Here is a 24308-nt window from a genome sequence, read left to right as displayed (position 1 = left end):
CAATGGACATGAGTTTGAGTAAACTCCAGGAGTTGGTGATGGACAGGGAGGCTTGGTGTGCTCCATGCAATTCATGGGGTCGCAAAGAGTCGGACATGACTTAGCAACTGCACAACAAATACATTCTAAACACATAACACTGTCTGAGTTTGCACTGAAACACTGATTGTGCTTATCTCTGGGTCAGCAGAGTGGTATCTCAGAGATCCTTCAACCCTTTGTTATTATTTTATATTTGATTCTTCCACATTTGGCCTAAGGTATCTTTGTACACAGGGACGTGAACTACTTTAAAGTGTTATTCTAGTCTATATTTATTAAACTTGGAAAGAAAGGCATGAGCTACATTCAGAGAGAGCTAAGCTAAGAAGAACTGTTCAAGTTTAGAAGAAGCTCTAAGATCAGGAATTGGGATGGCTGAGATGATGTGTCAGGGACAAGATACTCAAAGTAGAGAGGAAATATGGAACATTAGCTAGTTCTTTAGTGCCAAGTAAACACAGACCACTGGTTTGAAATAATATTTTGAAGCCAAAAACTCTGCTGGAACATCTGTTCCATCCCTATATTCAGTTTACAAGGTTCTCATCATTTCAGTTTACAAACCCACAACTCAGAAAGCTGGGAGAAGTTCCAAATGAAGAAGGAAAGGAACAACAACAAAAAATATGGCCAAACTTTGGGAAAATGTATTATGCAAAAATAAATAAATAAACAAATAAACAGCCTAAAGGCACTCTCCTTCTTTTGAGGAGGGGGGAGAAGTCTGAACTAGTAAGGAGTTGACACAGGTTTTCATATAAATCAGGTGCTATTCCTTTAGTAAAGGAGAATAATATATCTGTTTCTAATGTTGTCATTAGAAAAGTCAGACTTATGTTAATGATAATATGAGCTAGATTTTTGAAATAATCATCTAACCATAAAAGTCTAAAAGCAGGTAATAATTTATCAAGAGAGCTGTGGAATCTCTGTATCTAACGGTCTTAATACAATGGATTATTACTCAGCCATAAAAAAGGAGGGCTTCCCTGGTCACTCAGACAGAAGAGTCTGACTACAATACAGGAGACCTGGGTTCAGTCCCTGGGTCAGGACAATCCCATGGACAGAGGAGCCTGGAGGGTCACAGTCCATTAGATCACAAAGAGTCAGACAAAGACTGAGCAACCAACACTAATACTTATAAAAAAGAATAAAATTGGGTTGTTTGTAGAGATGTGGATGGACCTAGAGACTCTCATAGAGTGAAATAAGTCAGAAAGAGAAAAATTAATATCATGTATTAACATATATATGGAATCTAGAAAAATGGTATAGACAATTTTATTTGCAAAGCAGAAATAGAGACATGGACATAGAGAAGAAAAGCATGGGCACCCAGGTGGGGGAGGTAGGGGAGTGGCATGAAGTGGGAGACTGGGATGGACCTGTTTACTGCTGATACGATGAACAAAACAGGTGGCTAATGGGAGCCTGCTGTAGAGCTCAGCGAGCCCTGCCCAGCGCTCGGAGCTGACCCACACGGGAAGGAGACAAAAGGGGAGATACAGACACACAGACAGTTGGTCCACTTTGCCGAGCAGTAGAAACTAACTCCGCGTACTAAAGCAACTCCCGCTGCTGTCCAGTCGCTGAGTCGTGTCTTTGCAAGCCAATGGACGGCAGCCTGCCAGGCTCCTCGGCGCTCAGCCTTCCTTCTTGTCCACCTCTCACATCCGTACATGACTACTGTAAAAACCACAGCCTTGACCAGACGGACCTTTGTCAGCAAAGTGATGTCTCTGCTTTTTAATACACTATCTGAGTTTCTCATAGCTTTGTTTCCAAGCAGCAAGCATCTTTTAATTTCAAGGCTGCAGTGATTTTGGAGCTCAAGAAAATAAAATCTGTCACTGCTTCCACTTTTTCCAAAAATGATTTTTTACAAAATGACCTTAAGAGCAGGGTTGCTCGTCACCTTTCCCATAGAGTCTGAACAGGACGCTGCCCAGAGGAATGGGGGCGGGGCGGGGGCAGTAATCTACAAGGTGACTGCAAAGTCTCACCTAAAGGGTTAGACTTTGGAAACAGCATGTAGAATGAGTCCCCAAAGGTGATTTTCTCAACTAATGCATGTTCAGAGACCAGTATATTCCACTGACCCTTCTATTAGAGAAGAAATGCAAACAAAGGTCAGGAACTTGTGGAGGAAGATTTTAGAGATGCCTGGAGCATGCAACCCCAAGAAGAATTCCAAAATGATTTGGGACTTCCACTGAGAAGAAGTAATGACCTCAGAGTAGACCCATCGTCACAATACGATAAGATGAAACAAACCAAATGTTACAAACTGAGCAGGCAAGCAAAAATAATGCAGTTAAAACAGACCCCCAAAAAGAGCACAGGTATCCTAGCAGTGAATGAGGGAATTGACAGCAAGAGATAGAAATCATAAAGATGAAAGAAAAAATAACTGGTCATAAATATCCCAAACTAATAAATGACGACTGCAGCTGCGAAGAATTCGCTTTGGCCTGAGTCTTGTGTGGATACAACGGTCACACAGAGTGTGCTCGTAACACAACTGACAGTGACTCCAGGAACCAAACGAAACCCCACAGTTTGGTTCGTCCAAAGCAGGGTGGCAGCGGCAGGCTGCTCAACAGCAGGGGGTCGTTAAGCCAGCTAACCAAGACTAGAGAGGATTCAAATTACGCACCTGTCTTCAAGCAGAGTTCATCAAAGTCAAGGCAGCAGCTGCTATAGCTCTTACACAGGTTGTCACAGCGACAATCAGGGGGTCCAGCCTCTTGAAGTTCAAAGCATCTGCCCTTGCAAGATCCGGAGATGTTGATCGAGGGGGAGTCTGACAGCACTGCAAGAGACAAGAGACAGGGCAATGGGATTAGGGAACAGGTCACGTAACTAGGGGGCTTCCCTGGTGTCTCAGACAGGAAAGAATCCACCCGCAGTGCGGGAGACCTGGGTTCGATCCCTGGTTTAGGAAGATCCCCTGGAGAAGGGAAAGGCTACCCACTCCAGTATCCTGGCCTGGAGAACTCCATGGACAGAGGAGCCTGGCAGGGTACGGTCCATGGGTCACAGAGTCGCATGACTGAGCGACTTTCCTGTCACGTCACTCTGGCAGGGGGGCCCTGGGCAGAAGACTGCCGTGATGCAGGAAGACTCAAGCTGAGCAGCCTGGCTCCATCTCCTGCTGGCTGTGAACCTCAGCAGGTCCTCTGCACCAGTTTCCTGATCTGTACAGTGGGGAGACCAATAAAAGTAACTGGAGGCTATCATGAGAGTTAAATGAGATATTGAGCAAGGTGTCAGCCATATAGAAAGCAACAAATGTTGGCTACTGGTTTTACTACTAATTACAGTGATTGTTACTACAAATCTGTGTCTCTGTGGACGTTGTGATGCCAACAGAGAAAAGTACTTTGAAGTCTACACTTAGAAGTGTTCATTCCCCTGTTCAAAAATCCACAGCTTTTGTAAGGAATGTGCATGCATGCTCAGCTGCTCAGCCATATGCAACTGTGTGCGACCCATGGCCTGTAACCCGCCAGTCTTCTCTGTCCATGTGATTTTCCAGGCAAGAACACTGGACTGGGTCGCCATTTCCTACTGCAGGGGATCTTCCTGACTCAGGAATCGAACCTGTGTTTCTTGCATCTCCAGCACTGGCAGGCAGGATTCTCTACAACTGCAACAGGAAAATTGAGCCTAAATGTTCTGAGAACAGTCTGAACAGATGGGGTTGACATAAAAGACCTTTAAGAACTCTTCCAGCTGTAAAACCTACAAACTTAACTAGAGTTATACACATGTAAACTCTACAATGTTGGAGAAAGAAAGGATTAATCAAGGCATGAAAAAAAACTAATCAGTAAGTAGTGCTAGGGTAACAGGCTGGCTGGAAGTTAAGCTGGATCCTCATCCTAGCTCACAAAGCGAGTCAGATCTGCAGAGGTCAGTATGGAGAGAGCTACAAAAAGGATAAACATGTTTTTTTAAACAGCAAAGCATGGAAAACTATTCTGGTCGACCCAGGGATGAAACCCAGGTCTCCTGAATTGAAGGCAGATTCTTTACCATCTGAGCCACCACGGAAGCCCTGGTGATAGCTAGTATAAATCATATTTTCTGTTAGAAATAGAGACAGAGAAAGCAATAAAGATAGTGATAAACATAAGATAAAGTCAGAGGCCAGAGCTAGAGATGAGAGAGTGGGTGGGAACAGAAGCATCGTACCAAAGCGAATCTGGAGAGGACACAGCACCCACCCCGGCAATCCTGCCTGGGAAACCCCACGGGCAGAGGGGCCTGTGGGCTACGGCCCATGGGGTCAGAGAGTCGGAGGCGACTGAGCTCACAGCACACTCCAATGTGAATAGCACTCCTCTTCACTGTAAAAAATTCTTAACAGAAATTATATTTGGAGAAATCAGAAAGACAAGAAGAAAGGAAACTTCTTCTGCAGTTTGAAACTTCTGTTTTACAAACGTCTTTTTGTTTTTTTGATGTTTCGCTTGCTTACTTCTCCCTCTCATGTATATATATAATGTATACCTATATGTGTGTAAGTAGACATACATGTGAATCTATGTGCATAAAGGATATATTATACAATATATAAATATCCTACAAATATTATTTGTTATTTTAGTTCCTTGTTTATGTTTATGAATTTTCCATTTTTTTTATAATAAGAATCCATTACTTATAAAATCAAGAAAACACCAGAGGCAGGGAGAGAACAGATATTTAATGACATTTCTAGGTTCACCAAACCATTTATCTGAACATCCTGTTCATCTGTTAGTTCTTTGTCCTCTTTCAAGTCAGTCACCCAATCCTGACCTGTACGGCATTAGATCAGTTCAACTAAAGCAAACAGATTCACCTGACCACGAGATGTGAAACGCTTTTGCACGGTTGATTCTGGGATCTTCAAAGACATACAAATCACCCCCGTTCAGTTGAAGAAATAATATCAGGTTTCCAAGGCAATGCATTACCTCTGGTTCACAAACCACATTTTTCTATTGACTTTGCCCAACCAATCAACAGACATACTGAACCCCGAGAACTATGAGAGGAGGAGGGCTGAGCAGCAGAGAAAGGAAAAATAAAGTTCTATGGTGAAAAGTGAATATAGGAAAAATGCTTATAATTGAAACATTCCTTTTTTAAGGATACTGCTTAGAATCATTCCATCATCAATCTATCATGATAAATGCTGAGTAGAATTTGAGCTCGTGAACTGCATATATAAGCACACTTAGCTATCCTTAGAGCTGGGATAATCAGAAGAGCTTCAAAGGCACATTGTTCGCAGATGCTCACCCGTCCCGTCTCCTCTGTGGCATCCCAGCCAACACGTGACGTTTTCTTCCATTCACGCCCTTTGCTTTCCCCTCATCATAATCTCTTCCTTTTTCCTATTATTACTTTCAAAGGATTTGTGTGAATTTCTAATCATTTTAAACCTTTCTCCATTCAATCAAAGTGATTTTTACTCCTTCCTTCCAACAATAGTTATTCTCTGTTTACCACTCACTTTGCTTTTGAAAATAATTGAATTTCACACAATAGCTTGCCCCTATCCAATTATCATCTTCCTTGCCAACCCTTAAACTGAAGACAGCTTTGTTAAGAAAGAGTTGCACTTACACTCATAATGCAAAGATACAGCTCATAAAAAGTGTTGCACTCAATATGGGGTTCCTAACAACTTTCAAATAAGAGTGAATTTCTGGGCTGGTGTGGTTTAGGGATTATTGCTGCTTATTGCCAAGTGTGTACGACTCTTGCAACCCCACGGACTGTAGCGCACAGGGTCTTCTGTCCACGGGATTTCCCAGGCGAGAATACTGGAGCGGGTTACTGTTTCCTTCTCCAGAGGGTCTCCCTGACGCAGGGATCAAACCTGGGTCTCCTGTGTCGGCAGCAGACTCTACTGCTGAACCACCAGGGTAGCCCATGGATTAGGGATGCACATGCCAAACTCATTCCTGGCTGGCTGGGATTCCGCTGAGAACGGCAGCAAGAGAAACAGGAAGACACACGATGGAGCCACTTGTCAACACGTCTTCAAAGCCAGTAAGTCCAAGAGCGGAACGGCTGCACCCTTTTTTTTTTTAACAAAATAAAAGTGACAGAACAAAGTTCACCCGGCCTTTCCAGGGCCTGTTCCGCCCGTGCCATCTTCCTTCAGAGCGACTCCCAGCCCTGATTCTCTCCGCAGCCCGTCCCCCCGAGCCGGCTTTCTCATCCCACCCGGGTCCCGGGCCCCTCGCGCCGCACCAGGCCGAGCTCAGGTTTTAGGACCGCTGTTCTTCTTGTACCTGATTGAATAGTCAGATACGGAAAGATTCTGACTTCTTATACGTGAATTCTAAAATGCGTAAAGCCTTCCTTTGTCAGAACTAAAAACCTCAGAAGTAACGAGAAAGACCAGGAAACAAAACCAAGTCTGTACTGAGCGAAGTCGGTCAGAAAGGGAAAAACACACACCGCACGGTAACACCAGACACGCGGTCTGGAAGGATGGTACCGGCCCCATCTGCAGGGCGGGACGGAGACGCAGACTCGGAGCAGGGGCTGCGGCCGCGGCCAGGGAAGCGAGGCGGGGCGGAGGGGCCTGAGACACAGACGAGACCGCGGGAAAGACAGACCGCCCGCGCGGTCGCTGCGGAACCCGGGGAGCTCGGCCGGCGCTCTGCGACCCCCAGGGGGTGCAACGCGGAGCGGGGTGGGGGCGCAGACCGCGGTCCGCGAGGGGGCCTGCGGGCGCTCAGGGCGGGTTCACACTGCTTGGGGGAGGCGCACGGGGCAGGGCCTACAGACACTCAGGGCCGGTTCACACTGCTGGGGGGGGTGCACGGGGCGGGGCCTGCGGGCGCTCAGCGCCGGTTCACACTGATGTGGGGAGGCGCACGGGGCGGGGCCTGCAGGCACTCAGGGCCGGGTCACACTGCTGGGGGGAGGCGCACGGGGCAGGGCCTGCAGGCACTCAGGGCCGGGTCACACTGCTGGGGGGAGGCGCACGGGGAGGGGCCTGCAGGCACTCAGGGCCGGGTCACACTGCTGGGGGGAGGTGCACGGGGCGGGGCCTGCAGACACTCAGGGCCGGTTCACACTGCTGGGGGGAGGCGCACGGGGCAGGGCCTGCAGGCACTCAGGGCCAGGTCACACTGCTGGGGGAAGGTGCACGGGGCGGGGCCTGCAGGCACTCAGGGCCGGTTCACACTGCTGGGGGGAGGCGCATGGGGCGGGGCCTGCGGGCACTCAGGGCGGGTTCACACTGCTGGGGGGAGGCGCACGGGGCGGGGCCTGCGGGCGCTCAGCACCGGTTCACACTGATGTGGGGAGGTGCACGGGGCGGGGCCTGCAGACACTCAGGGCCAGTTCACACTGCTGGGGGGAGGTGCACGGGGCGGGGCCTGCGGGCACTCAGGGCGGGTTCACACTGCTGGGGGGAGGCGCACGGGGCGGGGCCTGCGGGCGCTCAGCACCGGTTCACACTGATGTGGGGAGGTGCACGGGGCGGGGCCTGCAGACACTCAGGGCCAGGTCACACTGCTGGGGGAAGGTGCACGGGGCGGGGCCTGCAGGCACTCAGGGCCGGTTCACACTGCTGGGGGGAGGCGCATGGGGCGGGGCCTGCGGGCACTCAGGGCGGGTTCACACTGCTGGGGGGAGGCGCACGGGGCGGGGCCTGCGGGCGCTCAGCACCGGTTCACACTGATGTGGGGAGGTGCACGGGGCGGGGCCTGCGGGCACTCAGGGCGGGTTCACACTGCTGGGGGGAGGCGCACGGGGCGGGGCCTGCGGGCGCTCAGCACCGGTTCACACTGATGTGGGGAGGCGCACGGGGCAGGGCCTGCGGGCGCTCAGGGCGGGTTCACACTGCTGGGGGGAGGCGCACGGGGCGGGGCCTGCGGGCGCTCAGGGCCGGGTCACACTGCTGGGGGGAGGCGCACGGGGCGGGGCCTGCGGGCGCTCAGGGCGGGTTCACACTGCTGGGGGGAGGCGCACGGGGCGGGGCCTGCGGGCGCTCAGGGCGGGTTCACACTGCTTGGGGGAGGTGCACGGGGCGGGGCCTGCGGGCGCTCAGGGCGGGTTCACACTGCTTGGGGGGAGGCGCACGGGGCGGGGCCTGCAGACACTCAGGGCCGGGTCACACTGCTGGGGGGAGGCGCACGGGGCGGGCCTGCGGGCGCTCAGCGCCGGGTCACACTGCTGGGGGGGAGGCGCACGGGGTGGGGCCTGCAGGCACTCAGGGCCGGTTCACACTGCTGGGGGGAGGTGCACGGGGCGGGGCCTGCGGGCGCTCAGGGCCGGGTCACACTGCTGGGGGGAGGTGCACGGGGCGGGGCCTGTGGGCGCTCAGGGCCGGTTCACACTGCTGGGGGGGGTGCACGGGGCGGGGCCTGCGGGCGCTCAGCGCCGGGTCACACTGCTGGGGGGGAGGCGCACGGGGTGGGGCCTGCAGGCACTCAGGGCCGGTTCACACTGCTGGGGGGAGGTGCACGGGGCGGGGCCTGCGGACACTCAGCGCTGGTTCACACTGCTGTGAGGCAGAAGGCCGCATGACACCAGAAAGCAATTATCCTCCAATTAAAAATAAATTAAAAAGAAATCTGTCCTCAGTGTGATGGGGGTTTGAAACTTCATGAGGCACTTGCCAGCACTTTTATGAGATTCAAATGCTATTCTGCCTTTTGTATTACATATTTAAATGATATTGTTTCACTTCAAAGGAACAAGTCAGTTCCAGAATCTTAAAAAATAAATGTCACAGGCCTACACAGACAGAAGTTTTCTTTAGAGACTTTAAATTTTAAAATATGTGTATATGTGATGTGCATAAAAGTAATGCTGTATTCCCAGAAACGCAATTTCATGATTAAAAAACCCCACCAACGTAAAATTGGATTTATCGCATTCAAACTCATAATTCTGAGAGAAACAAGTGAAATTTTTTTACTTAGCTAAGTAAACCTTCTTTCTAAAATATTCCGTCTTACCATACCTACACAGAGGACTGTGGAATTCTGGTGCCATTTATGCACAGAAAAAAAAAAAATTATTGATAATTTAATTAGACTATTTGAAAGAACCTAATTCATGACACGAGCTGTGACCTAAACATTATTTCATCATGGACTCCCAGTCACATTTCCCGCCAAATCTCCCTGCAGAATGGAAATGTTCAGATCTGGACGACGGCCAGTGAGGCAGGCTGTGTGTGAGTTTGAAGGTGCTGAGCCCGGCCCGAAGCTGGACGCCTCTGGTAAGTTTTGTCCGGTCCTGCACTCAGAGTTTGTGCTGTGGCCCGCTCTCTATTCCTCCCACTTTCCATGGTTCTCAGCCTGAGGATTTCCTGAAAGTGAGAGGCAAGTCTTGAAATGAAACAGACTGTGAGTATGCCACCTCCTTTTCAAGAGCACTGAAACAGATCTGGTTCTCTGGTGTCTGCCTGCCTTGTCTGAAGCATAAAATACAAGGAAAAAAGGCAGACAACGTGGATGACAATCAAGATGCCGGCCAACTCAGGAGTGAAGTCCTGTCTATGCCTCTTCTGGAGTATACGATGTGTTCTTTCTGGTCCTACTTTCTTGCACTGAAGTTGCCATTTTTCCTTGATACTCCTGACCTCGTCTCTTCAAAAGCAGCACTTGATACAGGCCTGTGTGTCAGTATCTCCACTTCCTAAATCCATCACTTTCTATAAATACCCATTACTTCAGCATAATATGCTCTCCTCTTCTTCACAGCTTCTGAACCAGATTTCATAGACAATTTTTTAAATTAACAGGTCCACTTGGGAAGTTTCCAAACACCTGTACTTTCAATGTGCGTTTAAATACAACGTCCTCATGTAGCAAGACCCCATCACTATAAGAAAACAGGTTTCTAGATGATTTGAATGAAAGTTGAGTCTAATTTCACTTGTAAATCACTCAAATAACATGTATGATCATAGTCAGTAGTATAAGTCTGCTACCAAACAATGAAATGGCATTTTATATAGCATATACTGTCAATTTGACAAGGTAAAAATGGAGACCCTGGCCTTCAAACAAATTTGGAGATAAATGAAGTGTACACCATACACTCAATATCTTATAGTCTCCTCAGTCTTAGTATGGCACGTTTGTTTTCAAGAATCTTTTCAGGCAAAGAGGTAAGGTTATCCTCATTTTTTTGGTTGGGAGATCAGAACTCTGGTGAAAGAGAAAGTCGCCGAGTCGTGTCCGACTCTTAGGGACCCCGTGGAAGACAGTCCACCAGGCTCCTCTGTCCATGGGCTTCCCCAGGCACAAATCCTGGAGTGGGGTGCCATGCCTTCCTCCAGGAGATCTTCCTGACACAGGGGTTGAACCTGGATCTCCTGCACTGCAGGCAGATTCTCTACCATCTGAGCCACCAGGGAAACCCTCAGAACCCTGTACACTCAATGTGTTTTTAAATACCACGTCCTCATGTAGAGAGACCTCATAAACTACAAGAAAACAGATTTATAGATGATTTGAATAAAATCTAAGAGTTTAATTTCACTTGTGTAGTGCTCCACTACACAGGGAACCCTGCTCAGTGTTATGAGGCAGCCTGGATGGGAGGGGGCTTTGGGGGAGAAGGGATACATGTATGTGTATGTACACATACATACATATATGTATGTATGTATGTCTTTGCCATCCACCTGAAAGTATCACAATACTTTTATATGCCAAAACAAAATTAAAAGTTGTTTTTAAAAAAAGAACCCTAGGCCTAACTTAAGCTAGAAAAGGCCTAGCTAGCATTTTAGATCATCTGGTCATAACTACAATATAATTTTCATTAACAAAGGATTTTTCAAATTATGCACATAAGCTCTGAATTTTAGATGTTCTTTTTAAGACATGATTTTGGAAGATATAAGCTATGTTGAACTTTATTAAAGATGGAGATTTCTGGTTAATGCAACAAGATAGAAGATTCTGTATTTTTTTTTTTTTTTGCTTGTCAATTTTAGTCTTTAATTTTTATGAAATTTGAAAATTAAAGAATAGTTAACACCCCTTTCTAAAGCATGCAATTATGATAAGCAATGCATAAAAATCATCTGGAATATAAACTAAACTGATTTTTTAAAAGACAATCTGCAAAATACCCATTTTTAAGAAGTTATTTTAAAAGTTTACTATTACAATGTGTGCTTATATCATTTGGACATTTTTTTGCTTACCAGGTTTTTGCCTACTATTTACTATGCTGTTCAACAGAAATGGAACAAGTTTTATTAGGTTCACAATAAAATTTTAGTCTGAATTCACTCCTTTCCCTTTTAAAATTAATGGCTTCCCAGATGGCTCAGTGGTAAAAATCGCACCTGCCAATGCAGGAGATGCATGAACCGTGTTAGATCCCCGGGTCGGGAAGACCCCTTGGGTAGGCAATGGCAACCCGCTCCAGTATTCCTGCCTGGAAAATTCCATGGGCGGAGGAGCCTGGCGAGGTGCAGCCCTCGGGCTCGCGAGGAGTCAGACACGGCCGGGCACGCGCACGTCGCTGCGTTACAGCTGCGTCGGCTTCCGCTGCACGCAAAGCTCTTTCTCTCAAAGCGCTCCGTTCGTAGCGGGGCCCAGCCAGTTAACTGCGCCGTGTGCGGGCTGCCGGGCCTGCCCCGAGCGCCGGAGCCCCCGCGCTCCCAGGTGGGCCGGAGCCCCCGCGCTCCCAGGTGGGCCGGAGCCCCCGCGCTCCCAGGTGGGCCGGAGCCCCCGCGCTCCCAGGTGGGCCGGAGCCCCGCGCGCTCCCAGGTGGGCCGGAGCCCCCGCGCTCCCAGGTGGGCCGGAACCCCCGCGCGCTCCCAGGTGGGCCGGAACCCCCGCGCGCTCCCAGGTGGGCCGGAGCCCCCGCGCTCCCAGGTGGGCCGGAGCCCCCGCGCTCCCAGGTGGGCCGGACGCTCCCAGGTGGGCCGGAACCCCCGCGCGCTCCCAGGTGGGCCGGAACCCCCGCGCTCCCAGGTGGGCCGGAACCCCCGCGCGCTCCCAGGTGGGCCGGAACCCCCGCGCGCTCCCAGGTGGGCCGGAGCCCCGCGCGCTCCCAGGTGGGCCGGAGCCCCGCGCGCAGGCCGCTGCCGAGCGCGTGTGAGCGCGTGTGCGCGCGTGCGGCCCTGTGCCCCTCCGCTCCGCACGGCCCACCTCCACACCAAGACTCAATATGTTGCTCCGTATTGTATTTTTTGGGGAAAGTGAGCGTCACTCAGTCCTGTCTGACTCTTTGTGGCCCCACGGACCGTGGCCCGCCGGGCTCCTCTGCCCACGGGACTCTCCGGGCAGGAAGACTGGAGGGGGTTGCCACGCCCTCCGCCAGGGGATCCTCCAGGCCCAGGGATCGAACCCGGGTCTCCTGCATGACGGGCGGGTTCTTGACTGTCTGAGCCGCCAGGAATTTGAGACGTTTGGGGGAAAGCTTTGGGTATAAATCAGTTTAAACTTGTAGGAAAGATTTTTCTATCATGCAGAGTAGGTATTTTTTGTAGACTGAAGGTTAATGAATTTTTTAATACTTCCGAGAAAGAAAAGTATTTTTTATAGACAGGAAATATATATATGTACAACAATGAACATGGAACTCGACTCCCTGCGCCCCCTCCCAAGAAAAGGTTGTGATAGTTTCCGGTGGATAGCCAAGGGCTTCAGCCACACACGTACATGTGTCCATTCTCCCCCAGGCTGCCACACTGAATCAGCTATATGTTTTCACATATCCCCCCTTTTTTGGATTTCCTTCCCATGAAGGTCACCATACAGCATTTGTATATAGTTCTACACAACTGAGCAACTGAACTGAAACCGAACTGAACTGAAGATACATGCAAAATCACTGCACCTAAGAGCCATATAACAAAGAACTGAGAAATCCATGCCCTTCTTTAAACGCTAACTCAGATCATTGTGCTCCACTGACTTAAACGCCTTCTGGTTTCAACATTAGATTTAACATAAAGTCCCACGACGTGAGAGTCCTTTTAATTTTCCCTGCAGAGTAACGGCTGATGACAGTCACCTGTCAGCTTTACAGTCCCTCCAGGCTACTGCCTTGTCATTTAAGTGCTTTTTGCATCGTAGGGCGAGACGCCCAAAGCTAGCAAATGAATGTGAACCTTCTCACTCCAGTCACCGTTATCTGTTTTCTCCAGGATTCACAAAGCAAAGCTTTACTTGTAAATTGTCAGCGACACTCTTCACATTTCCCCATGAAATTTCACTTGCATTCACGTACTTTTAAACTCCCAAGCCAGAGGATGAGACGATGATGACTTGAACTAAGCTCTCAAGTCTCTGTTACCCAGTTATTGACAAGCTCACCCGTTTCCCTTTGTCTGTCCACTATGAAGTTGCTTCTCTCAAAGGATATCCCATTTCCACCCAGAGACTGAAGAGCATCCGTCACCAACTCCAGTGAAACAGCTTCCACCATCACACAGAAACACACACATGAGCACATTACGTGAGTGTCACATACCTGACACCCATAAATTCTCTTTCAACTTTGGAGGTAAATCAAGCTGGCTACGTCAGATGTATGGGACAAGAATGTCAAACTGAATCACACGTTTTCTTGACATTCTCTTTGAAAATTTATTCCAGCCATCTCTTGTACCTGATGGTCCATGATGTTTACCCAGCAGACTTGTAATTAGTTCTGCTCATTTCATATCCTCTCATAAATCTATGATCTGAAAGAAGAAATCTTATTTTACCATGACTTCCGATAGATCACCACATCCTAACAAAAAATCCGGCTACCACGTGTGCCAGCTAATCAGTTATAATAGTTTGACAGCCTTGAACTCACTAACGGCCACCACAGTCCAGCAGCAAGAGCCCGCCTGTGTGGAGAACCTTCCCAGCTACAGCTGAGGCCTCTGAGGTACGACGCTTCCTAAACGAGAAGCCGACTGCCCCGGTCGGTGTGAAGCTGGCTATTCGTGTTCCTTCCACTTGGTGGAACAATCTCGAAGACCGAGCTTCTCAGGAACACTCTGGAACATGGAGGTGTCGGGGACAGCGGGCATGGCAGCCTCTCCCCCTAGCGTCTTCTCTGAAATGCATGCAACAGCTCAGCCAGGGTTTTCCGCTCCGCGGGCAGAATCATCGGCTGTGTGTGTCATTTCAGACACACACAGCATTTAAAAAGACGAAAACGCTTAAACTCTCCGCACTACGCTTTCACTCACTTTCCAAAGTACATCACGGTCTTCATTCAGGAGAAATCAGTTACAGTGCCTCAACAGCAGTACGCTATATCAACAGAAATTCAAAAATAAAAAGTGCCAGGCAAACCAAAATCCCCAAATTCAGACTTACATGAATCTCGAGACTAAGACTTCCTAGCAGTAGAATTTTCACTAATAAATTATTTTAGAAGATACCATAAGGCCAAGAATAATCAGTGATTTGATTCAATAATTCAAGAAGCAAATATTCTGAAATATACTGGATTTATAGATGATAATTTAGATTATTTTTCCAGAAGTAGCATTGATTCATTAATTCTTATAATTGTTTTTAATCATGGATGGGAATTATTTATTATACACAAAATATATTTGAGGATTAGTAAATCCGGTCTATATTTTTCAAGTTCTCCTGCAGAGAGTACACACATTCAAAAGGCAATGGAACAGAACAGACAGAATCATGTTTTTCTTTTTTAATTCAGAAGGAAAACTGGAAATCACCTAGGGCTGTTCTCCATTGTACAGCCAAGGAAATGGAACTCACAGGTGACTTCCCCAAGATCACCTGGCAAGTTAGACAGATCCAGGGTGCCAATCCAGGGCTTTCATGACCATTTTCAAAAGAAAAAGTCAACTTTGAAAATAATGAGCGACTTGATTTTACAACATTCATCAGAGAAATCACTTTTAATATCAGTTTTAGCCAAAGTAATATATTAATATAAAGAAGGAAAAAAGTTCCTTTGAGGATCCATTGGAAAGAGCCAGCAGTGGGCTCTCAAGCTTGCCCCCGTGGCCAAACTAAAGGCCTGATCCTCCCTCTTCAGTCTGAGTTATAGGCAATGTGAGCAGGAGTTACACTTGTCTGGAGCAACCGTTCCTTACCAACAAAACAGGATCCTCCAGCCCAGGGATCCACTTTCCTCCCCTTCCCCAAGAGAAGACAGCTCACTTTGCCCACTGCTTCCCTGGGAGTGCAATCTTTGTGATCTATTTTCTCACTTTTCACCCCAAGCACCCTCCACTTGGATTCACTAAATCACTTTTGATATAATTCTTTCGCCCTTACTCAAAAGTCACTTGCTTGACATAAGGAAGGTTCAGGATTCCATCAGTGTGTGGATCATAACTTGGCTAAGAAATGCTCGTGCTGGCTAAAAAGAGACAGGTGACAGTCTTTGATGAGTCAGGTCGAGAAATCCAGTGCAGAGAAATACAAAATGCACAGGAAGGCCAGCAAACACGCCGAGATGTCAGGAAAAGTCAAGAAAAGATTGCCCCCTAGAGTACCCGTTACTTAATATGTAATTTTTCTTTATAAAACCATCAGCAGCTCCAATTTCCAGGAAATTAACCAACTCATTACTTAAGACCTGGTCAGTTAAGCCTCCTGGATCTGCACAAGGAGCTCCTTTATAAGAATTCCCATACTGCCTATGGCACAGTGTATATTGTAAAAGGAAACTCTTTCACCTCAGTTCTGTTAGTTAAGTCACGACACGCTCTGAAAACTCACCTCTCCTTGGGCCAAAAGAGAAACCAGGGAGAAGTCAATCCCATAAGCTCTTCTAAGCACCTCCTCTCATATTTTTCCTGTTTTAGGTTAAAACTTAACCTCATAGTCCTGAACTTTCATAAAAACAGTTCCCTGTCTTTTTTTTTTTTCCTTCCATCCCTCTTTTTCTCAAGGTCAGAACTTTCTGGGCACAAATACTAGATCTCCTATCATATGACAACAAATTACACTCACAATATCTTTACTATCAAGTCAGCACCTGTTCTCACCACTTCTTTTTCAGCCTTATCTGTTCACAAGAGTTTTAATGTTATCTTAGCATTTATGAATTCAGAGGACAGAGATTTAAACAGTCAGTGAAGCAGCAGGAAGAGTTCATAAAATGTTCTCTTACTAAACCACGTTCCCCCATCTGAACTGGACAGAGAGCTGATTTTATTCCAGAGATGGCATGAATTAGTTAGACTGCAAGATTAAAGGTGCATTTTTTAACAAGTGGACAGTGATCACTTCTAATATTTTAAAAGGACTGAAAATGGGCACAGCTGCTACACATACCTGTAGGAGGACCTTCATCCCATCCTTCTGCCCTCTTAATTCGATTTGCTGTGAATCCTAAGCAGATATTGACACCAACAGCAAAAGTGAACAAAGATATTACCTAAGAGAAGAAAGAGATCAAGTTGTCAGTGCAGCCAGACAAGCCTAAATCAGATTCCACGAAGGCAGTGCAAATGACTTCAACATCACCATCCAACCCTGCAGCTTCCCAAACGCACCCTGCAGGGCTCTCTTCATTTTAAAAAGCAAAAAGAAAATTCAAAATCGGAAGGCAACTCTGACATGCTGGCCTTCTCCTACCTGATAGAGCTGGCATGAGCTTCTCCTGGCCATGGCAGGGGGTTCTTGGAAAGCCTGTGGCAGTGCGTTCTGTTTGCCCACACTGAATGCGCTGCTTTTTGGGGCTCTGAGTCCAGTCTATTAACTACAAGTAATCCCACCTGGGAGGTTGACAGGCTCCTCTGATTTGTCCAAAGCTCGATTTCATCACAGTTTGTTCGCAAATCGCAGCCCTGAGCCTAAGAAGCTTGAAACATCACTCTCGGTCTCTCCACCCCCGATCGGTCCCTCCCCTGACACACAGATACTTTCATGTGGTTTCTTCTGGTAACATAAGGGTTTCTTATGTTGCTGCAGCCAATAACCCTGCATGTTCATTTTCCTTCCCTCCTGAAAACATGGTTTTTTAAAAAAAGAAACCAAATGCATTTTATCCGATAAAAATGAAACAGAGCCACAAAAGGGTTTCTACCAGCTTTAAGCTTTTAAGGTTTAACAATGTGGTTATTCAATGCAGTCAACCTCACGACTTGATGTTTTTAAAAAAACAAGGAAAGTTTTATAATTTCTAAACCTACTAACCCTCTGTCTTGCCTGTTTCTTTATTTTTCTGGCAGTATAAATGACCCTGTCCCTTCTGCCACATTCTCAGCGACTCCCGGCTCCTCAAACATTTCTCACGATGAAACCTCCCAGGATTGTAACAAAACACAAGAGATAGCATTCTGCTTCCCCGTGTTGTCCTTAGAGTTTAGAGAAGCAACATTTATCAAAATCCTGGGAATGCCCGTGAAGCTGGGCAGAGTTCTCCTGCCTTGTGAGGAGGAGTAAAATGACTTCAGGTCTGCCTGCCTCTTCCTCCTGAAGAAACCATCAGCTTTGGGTATAGGTTTTTTGTTTTTGTTTCGGAGGGACTGCGGAGCTGCAAGGGTGGGATGGGGGAGGCTTTACTAGTGACTGAAGTGAGGAAAGACATCTCGGTGGCAGGAAGAATTCAGGTCTACAGAACTGTTTCCTTAGGTTTTATCCCAGATAAATTATCATCTAGCTACCAAACACTGTGCCTTTGATGCTATTGTGAGGCTTAAAGTTTTTTTACTCAGCTAGCTAGTCACCAGGAGACTTCTCAAAGAAATCAAGCCCGCAAAAGCTGAAAGCTCTTTAAATACTGTACACTTGTAGGGTTCAAACGGGGAGGAAAGCTCATCTCTGGTTCTTCTCCGGCCAGACCCGGGGAGCACGATGCTTGCGCAGAGCGTGTGTGTGTGTAAACAAACAGGGCGCGTTCTATGCAGCGAGCGACGGAGGAAGCTGGGGCGCTGCCCAAATAAAACCCCACAGCACAAGAGCCAGAGCTTGTTTATGGTGGGCTGCACAGTAGGTCTGGGTTTCATCAGATACTCCAGAATTTAGTAACAGCTAATTGAGAAGAAAACACAGCGCCAAGCTTTCAGCGGCCTCTCTCAAATCCTTTTCCTCCCGCACTCTTACAGAGGTGGCAGGCCGATGGATCTTTCTACAGAAGTCTCTTGCTTCGGTCTGCATGCCATACTGAAATGATTTGGGGTCGTGTGTTCAGCAAGGCTTATGAAAGATGTTAACCCCGCGTAAGATTTTTCTACTCTTTATGTTCAGTTTCAGGATGCAGGCTTTTACAGAGGAAACTATCAAGCTAAAAGGGAAGTGTCAACGCAATCCTGTGATTGCATTGTGCGCCACAGCGGTCCAAACGTTCAACGTCCTCACCAGCCTCGCCAGCCCTCACCGCAGTCCAGCAACTTCAGAATCTGATATTTGATGGTAGAAACCCACTTGAGGACAATGAAAGCTCCCCCTGAAGAATAATTAGACTCAGAAGCTGAACATTGTCCATTCACTTTTTGGACAGGCAGAGTAGCTGTGCGGGGCGCGGGGGAGAAAGTCTTAAGTGTGACAGCCAGAGAAGTGAAATGCGTGTGCTAGCCGCTTAGTCGGGTCCACCTCTGAGACCGCATGGACTGTAACCCACCAGGCTCCTCTGTCCATGGAATTCTGCAGGCAAGAATACTGGAGTGGGTAGCCAGTCCTTTCTCCAGGGGATCCTCCCAACCCAGGGATCGAACCTGGGTCTTCCACATTGCAGGCAGATTCCTTACTGTCTGAGCCAGCAGGGAAGCCCAGCTTGATCCATAACTGACTTCTGTACAGCACTCGTTACCAACAACTCTAAGAGGACTGAACTCAGCCTCTATTTCTGATAGCCACTCGGCCAAAGCACTTTACCCGCTATGGGCGCTGTGCACAGAACACTCACACACACACACACCACCTCACCACTGTCACACAGAATTTCGCTGAAAGACATCACTACAAACTGCCTCTCAGGGGGATGACCCAAGTCCTGCCTCGGGCATCTAACCAACCGTAAAATAAAATTAGCCCTCAGTATCTAAAATGGAGAAAACTGAAAAACCTGATAATGCATACTGCATGTCTAGAAACTCAACTAAGATGACTGAAATAGAGCCCGAAACCTTTTATAACAGAACTAAGTCAAGAAAGTTCACCTGTGCTGGTATTTAAGATTGGGGTATACGGTCACTCGTGGTTGGGTCAGTAAATAAGAAAGTGTACGACAAAGACTAAAATTAACTTTCAGCTTGGTCTATTAATCCAGCCATATTTCAGAGAATACTGCCCCCTGGCAGAGGAAAACCCAAACAAATCTTAACAACAGTCTCGGGCCTGAAAAATCATTCTGTGATTCTCAAGCTTTACTGGGCGTAAGAATGACCCTGGAAACTTGTTTAAAATGTTGATACTATGGTCTAAACCCCAAGATTCCAAACCATGAGCTCCAGGAGATGAGGAGAAGAAGGGGAAAGTTTAGAGCCAGGCAAGAGCTAAGACAACAGGCTCCTCTGAGGCAACAGAAGGGCCACGTTCTGACACCAACGATGTAAGAAAAGAGCATTAGAGTGAGTTACTCTGATAATTAACCGACGTCCCGAATATTGACTTGCCTGGCCTAAATCACAATGTAATCTTAATATATCACTAATAGCATCCACTACTAATTGGACATTAAAGTTTACTTCCCTTAATGGCAAACCATGGTGGTTCTTCCCCAGTTCTTCCAGCTCCAAACTGTAAGCAGTGAAACAGTCTTTTATTTACTTTGCTGGTGGTACAACGCAGCCAGGGTGTGCATTGCTTAATTGTAATACGGTAGTTGTATTTACACAAATGTACAGTCCATCTTTTCATGGCATGCTTCTGTGAGTCCTTGTTTCCAAGCCCTGATTAAGGTAAAAGGGTTTGAGATCAACAGTGAGATTTGAAAAAATCTGTAATTGAGGGTTGTCATTCTTGCCTCCTACTGTAATTATGAAGCATTCATGAATGGATTCAAACTTTATCAATATCCAGCTTCTCACTGTGCAGAACTAACTACAATTACGGTGCCTTGACGTAACTCTATTCCCACAGTACTTCTAAGACTACCAGACAGTCACTGACCACCTGATTTTCAGGGGTAACGCTTAAGCAGTCACTGCAGCACAAACACCAGGAAATTAAGAAAACAGAACCCACGTGCATTCTTCCTACCCTATTTTAAAACTCTTTGAGTTAAGTCTTATTTTTCAGTTCTGCTGTGGTTGAGAACTATTAGAAAATTCAGAATAAACACCAGACTAGAGGCTCTGCAGAAGGGATTTGCTGGTCTAAATGGAGCAAAAAATCATGACAGCTAAGACAAAACCAAGCAGGCTCAATTGCTCTCACAATCCAGCACTGCCTGGGTATAAAGTGGACTCCACTTAAGAGTTTAAACCACAGGGGCAACGTTTTATGAGTAATCTATGGTCCCTGGGGGTTTCGCCAGTGAGAAGTGGCATATGCCTTTTCAAATGCCAACAGGACTTGCGTTATTAAGTTATTACACAGTTGAAAGCTGAAATCAACACTGTCACCTCTTTCAATGACTTCCATTTATATCACAAACATCTATGCATTACATGTACTCTCAATGGGACCTAAGCATGAGCCCCTATACCAGAACACTCTCTAAGAACATTCATTCATGGCACAGATGTTCATTAGCTCCTACTGTGTGCCAAGCCCTCTTCTGGGCACTAATTCCATACAAGGAGCCAAACGAAACATAGTCCCTTGGCCTCCATATAATTCGCACAGACACAGAAATAAACGGAAAATTGCAGCTGTGGCAGGCGTAGATGTATAGGGGTCAGTGATGCTATGAGAACACATGATCCAGGTTTGATGAGGTCATGAGGGTCGCAAAAGACTTTGTGAAGTGTCGGCTGAGCTGTGATATGAGGGCAGAGGGGAGTAGTGAGGTAAGAGAGGAGGAAAGTCTTCGTCGGGTAGAGCAAACGGGATATGCAAAGGCTCTACACACCCTGGAGGCACCATGCCTCCAGCCAAAGGCAGCCCATTCGACCAGTGCAGGGAGATAAAAGGGAGCCAGCAGTGAAATGAGAGGGGAGAGGTTGGCAGAGGTCAGTCCATGCAGGGCCTCATCAGTCATGTAGGGCGGAATCGTCTTGATCCTAAAAGCTTTGGAAAGCCTTTAAAGGGCTTAAATCAGTGGAAGCTTAATAAGATATGAAGCCTTAACCTCTGTACAGTGTGGATATGAGTTGGAGGGAGTCAAAATGGATACAGTAGATTAGTTTGGAAACAGTGGCAGTAATCCAGACAAAAGCCAGTGAGTGAGATACGGCATCAGGAAAACGATGGTGCTGGTGGAGAGGCAGAAAACTGGGCGAGCCGGGAAAAGGACTTTTTCATGCTCCGAGTATGGAGGTTGAGGGGCAGGAAGGTGTTAAATGTGACTCGTGAGTGAATGAATAGCTAATGGTCATGATGGCCAGTAAGGTCACTTCTTAGGTTTTCATTGGATTATAAGAAAGATGTAGCAATATGCATCCATTTGCTAACACTCTAGGATTAAATAGTTAAAATAAGGGATCTCACTAATAGCTTTAAAACATGTGTCAGCAGTTTTAAAAATCTTCCGAGGCAGTTGATTTAAAGTAAATTTACAGTAGACTTGAAACACTTGAAAATACATTTATTCATAATTGAGGTTTAAGAAGAATTACCCCCAGGAAATAGCTCAGCTTTGTTCTTAACTATAGCTTATAATAAAACATTGTAAAACTCAAACTCAATTTAAGTCTTTTTTTTTTTTTTTTTTTTTGCTACTCTGAAAGGTGCATGTAAAAATCCAGGCAAATGGAACTCATTTGAGTCAACTTTGCCAACTGAAGTGTGAACATCTGAGCACGGATGGGTGGCTATATGACGGGAGAAAGTTATTTAACTAAAAGTATCAACACAAGGTTGAGAACTCTCATCCTTTATCCTCCGGTCTCACATAAGCAGGCTAAGTCATCAACTCCACTTGTATTGGGTTGGCCAAAAACACCTTACGGAAAAACCCAAAAGAATTTTTTGGCCAACACAATAGATGAAGAAATGGAAGCTCAAACAACAGAGGACAGCCCAAGGTGGACAGATGACAGCCCGCGGTGGTGGAATAAAGGGCTGGGCCCAGCCTGGAAACTGGGCCTCCTGAGCCGGGCCGGTCCCCTCTCCACTACGGTGGGATGTGTCTCCACCAGGCCACACACACCCAAAGCACAGCCACCCCCCCTCTCCAGCCTCCTTTCAGGGAAACTTTAAAACCACTTCTGTTCCGTCACAGGCCTTTCATCTCTTACTTCGAATCAGACACCATGTCTGCAGATCCTAGTCATTAATCAGAATTATTACCATCCTTTATCAGAGACTGCTGAGTGCCAGGAATACCTAAATTACCTTCCTGCATGAATACTTTTAGATTCATCTCTTCATCTTCAGTCTTCTGAACACACGTTAGAAATAACTATTCTAGTATAAAAGACAAAGCGAGGAGCAGAATCAGATCCAGACAGGTAAATGTTGGACTGATCAGATAATGATTAAATGCTAAGAGCAAAAAAGTAAGAGAAATAACTGTTCTTCCCGTTTGCACTGTCTGCCCCTTCAAACACCCTTCCACTGAGGTCTCTCTTATCCAATCTGTAATTCATTTTTTATTTTGCATAAAATATAGGCAAACGTGATGATTTCCCCGCTAAACTGAAAACCTTCCAGTCTAAGTGTGATCCCCAGAAGGGTCAGAATCACTTGGAAACTTGTTAGAAATGCAAATTCTTGGGTCTCAGAAACTGGAAAGCAGAGCCCAGAGTCTTTAACAAGCCCATCGGGTGATTCTGCTGCAAATTTGAGACCCACTGACCTAGAGGACAAAATCCAAACTGCTTAGCAAGGCTCACAGGGCTCCAAATTCAAAATTAAGCTCCCCAAATTCTGATCCTGGCTCTACCACTGTTTAACAGTTAGACCTTACATGACCCTTTGGCGAATTACTTCTCCATCCTAAGACTCAGTTTTCTCATCTATATCCAGCTCACGGGACTCTTAAGAGCATTACATGAAATAATCCATGTAAACTGCCTAGCACAATGCCGGGCACAGAGGAGTGCTTAACAAAGGGTAAGTTTTCTTAATGAGGGAACGCGCTGCTCCTCCCTGATGAGGCTCTGCTTTCTCACACCTTCGTCCTTTGATACACGTCGTTGCTTTGGCCTAGAACACGCTCCTGCACCTAGCCTCCCTGGCTGACTCCGGTACCGTGAGGATTCAGGTCAGGGGTCACGCTTCTGTGAAGCTCCCCTGACTTCTGCCCTTCCCACGCAGAGCAAGGGCTTCCCACTGCATCTGTAACCTCTTTTTAGGCATCCCCATCCTTCAGGGTCGCTTCAGATACACTGCCCACTCACCCTGCACTCCATAGAGCCTTGCATCTTTCCTGGGGTGCAACAGACAGACAATAAATGTTTGTCCGGTGAAGAACTTGGCATAAAGAAAATGGGACTTGAACTTGAATTCTTGTTCTCTTACTAACTAGCTGTGTCCCTTTAAGCCTGTGTTTATTCAACTGTAAAGCAGGATTATTGGACTAACTCCGTGGTTTGAAACCCTTTTTTTAAGCATCAATACCTTACTTTCAAATAAAGTCTCAAAATGAATACCAATGTTTAAATTTGGAGCTGTTCTAGTGGGACTGGGAAGCCAGGATCCCATCTCAGCAACCACCTCCCTTCTGCCTATGGTACTTTCTCAGAAACATGGGAGTTCAAGGAGTGCAATTTACAAAAACAAATGAAAGAAACCAATCAATAACTAAATCAATTCCACTACTTAGATACTTCTCTAAACCCCACCCTTTGTTGTAGAATTGATATACCTACGTGTGTGTGCTTAATCATTCAGTCCTATCCAACTCTTTGCAACCTCATGGGCTGTAGCCTGCCAGGCTCCTCTGTCCATAGGATTCTCCAGGCAAGAATACTGGAGTGGCTAGCCATCCCTTCGCCAGGGAATCTTCTCCAGGGATCGAACCCAGGTCTCCTGCAGTGCAGGTGGATTCTTTACTGTCTGAGCCATCAGCGAAGCCCATTCATTTACCAATACACACCCCAAAGCATGACCCAAATTACCCCCAGACCAGATCTTTCACCGATGACTGACAGAAGCTCTCATTCCAGCCAGACTCGGGCCCCAGAAAGTCCAAGCTCGTCTGCATGCTTCCCCTCAGGCTGATTCTCAGCCCGGCCCCTCTCCCCCTGTGGCCACTCGAGCCTTCGTCAAGCCGTGGCCTTCTCCAAG

General features: G+C 47.1%; 1 protein-coding gene across 7 annotated transcripts in view; it reads right to left on the bottom strand.

Moving 5' to 3' along the window:
• ENPP2 (ectonucleotide pyrophosphatase/phosphodiesterase 2) overlaps positions 1-24308 on the bottom strand; it is a 131511-nt gene that overhangs the window by 77123 nt on the left and 30080 nt on the right. For 4 of the 7 annotated variants that reach the window (XM_065903044.1, XM_065903049.1, XM_065903047.1 and 1 more), the window contains exons 2-3: positions 16305-16407; positions 2702-2857 (exon numbers count right to left, since the gene is read on the bottom strand). In XM_065903044.1, coding sequence (XP_065759116.1) covers positions 2702-2857; positions 16305-16407 — 259 coding nt within the window. Of the gene's footprint in view, positions 1-2701; positions 2858-16304; positions 16408-16607; positions 16681-24308 lie in introns of those variants that run through there. The other 3 variants (XM_065903045.1, XM_065903050.1, XM_065903051.1) reach the window with 2 other exon arrangements.

The sequence above is a fragment of the Muntiacus reevesi genome, chromosome 12, assembly GCF_963930625.1.
Source record: "Muntiacus reevesi chromosome 12, mMunRee1.1, whole genome shotgun sequence".
Classification (NCBI taxonomy): domain Eukaryota; kingdom Metazoa; phylum Chordata; class Mammalia; order Artiodactyla; family Cervidae; genus Muntiacus; species Muntiacus reevesi.
The sequence above is the reverse complement of the archived record's forward strand: the minus strand, read 5'-3'. Positions and strand labels throughout refer to the sequence as shown.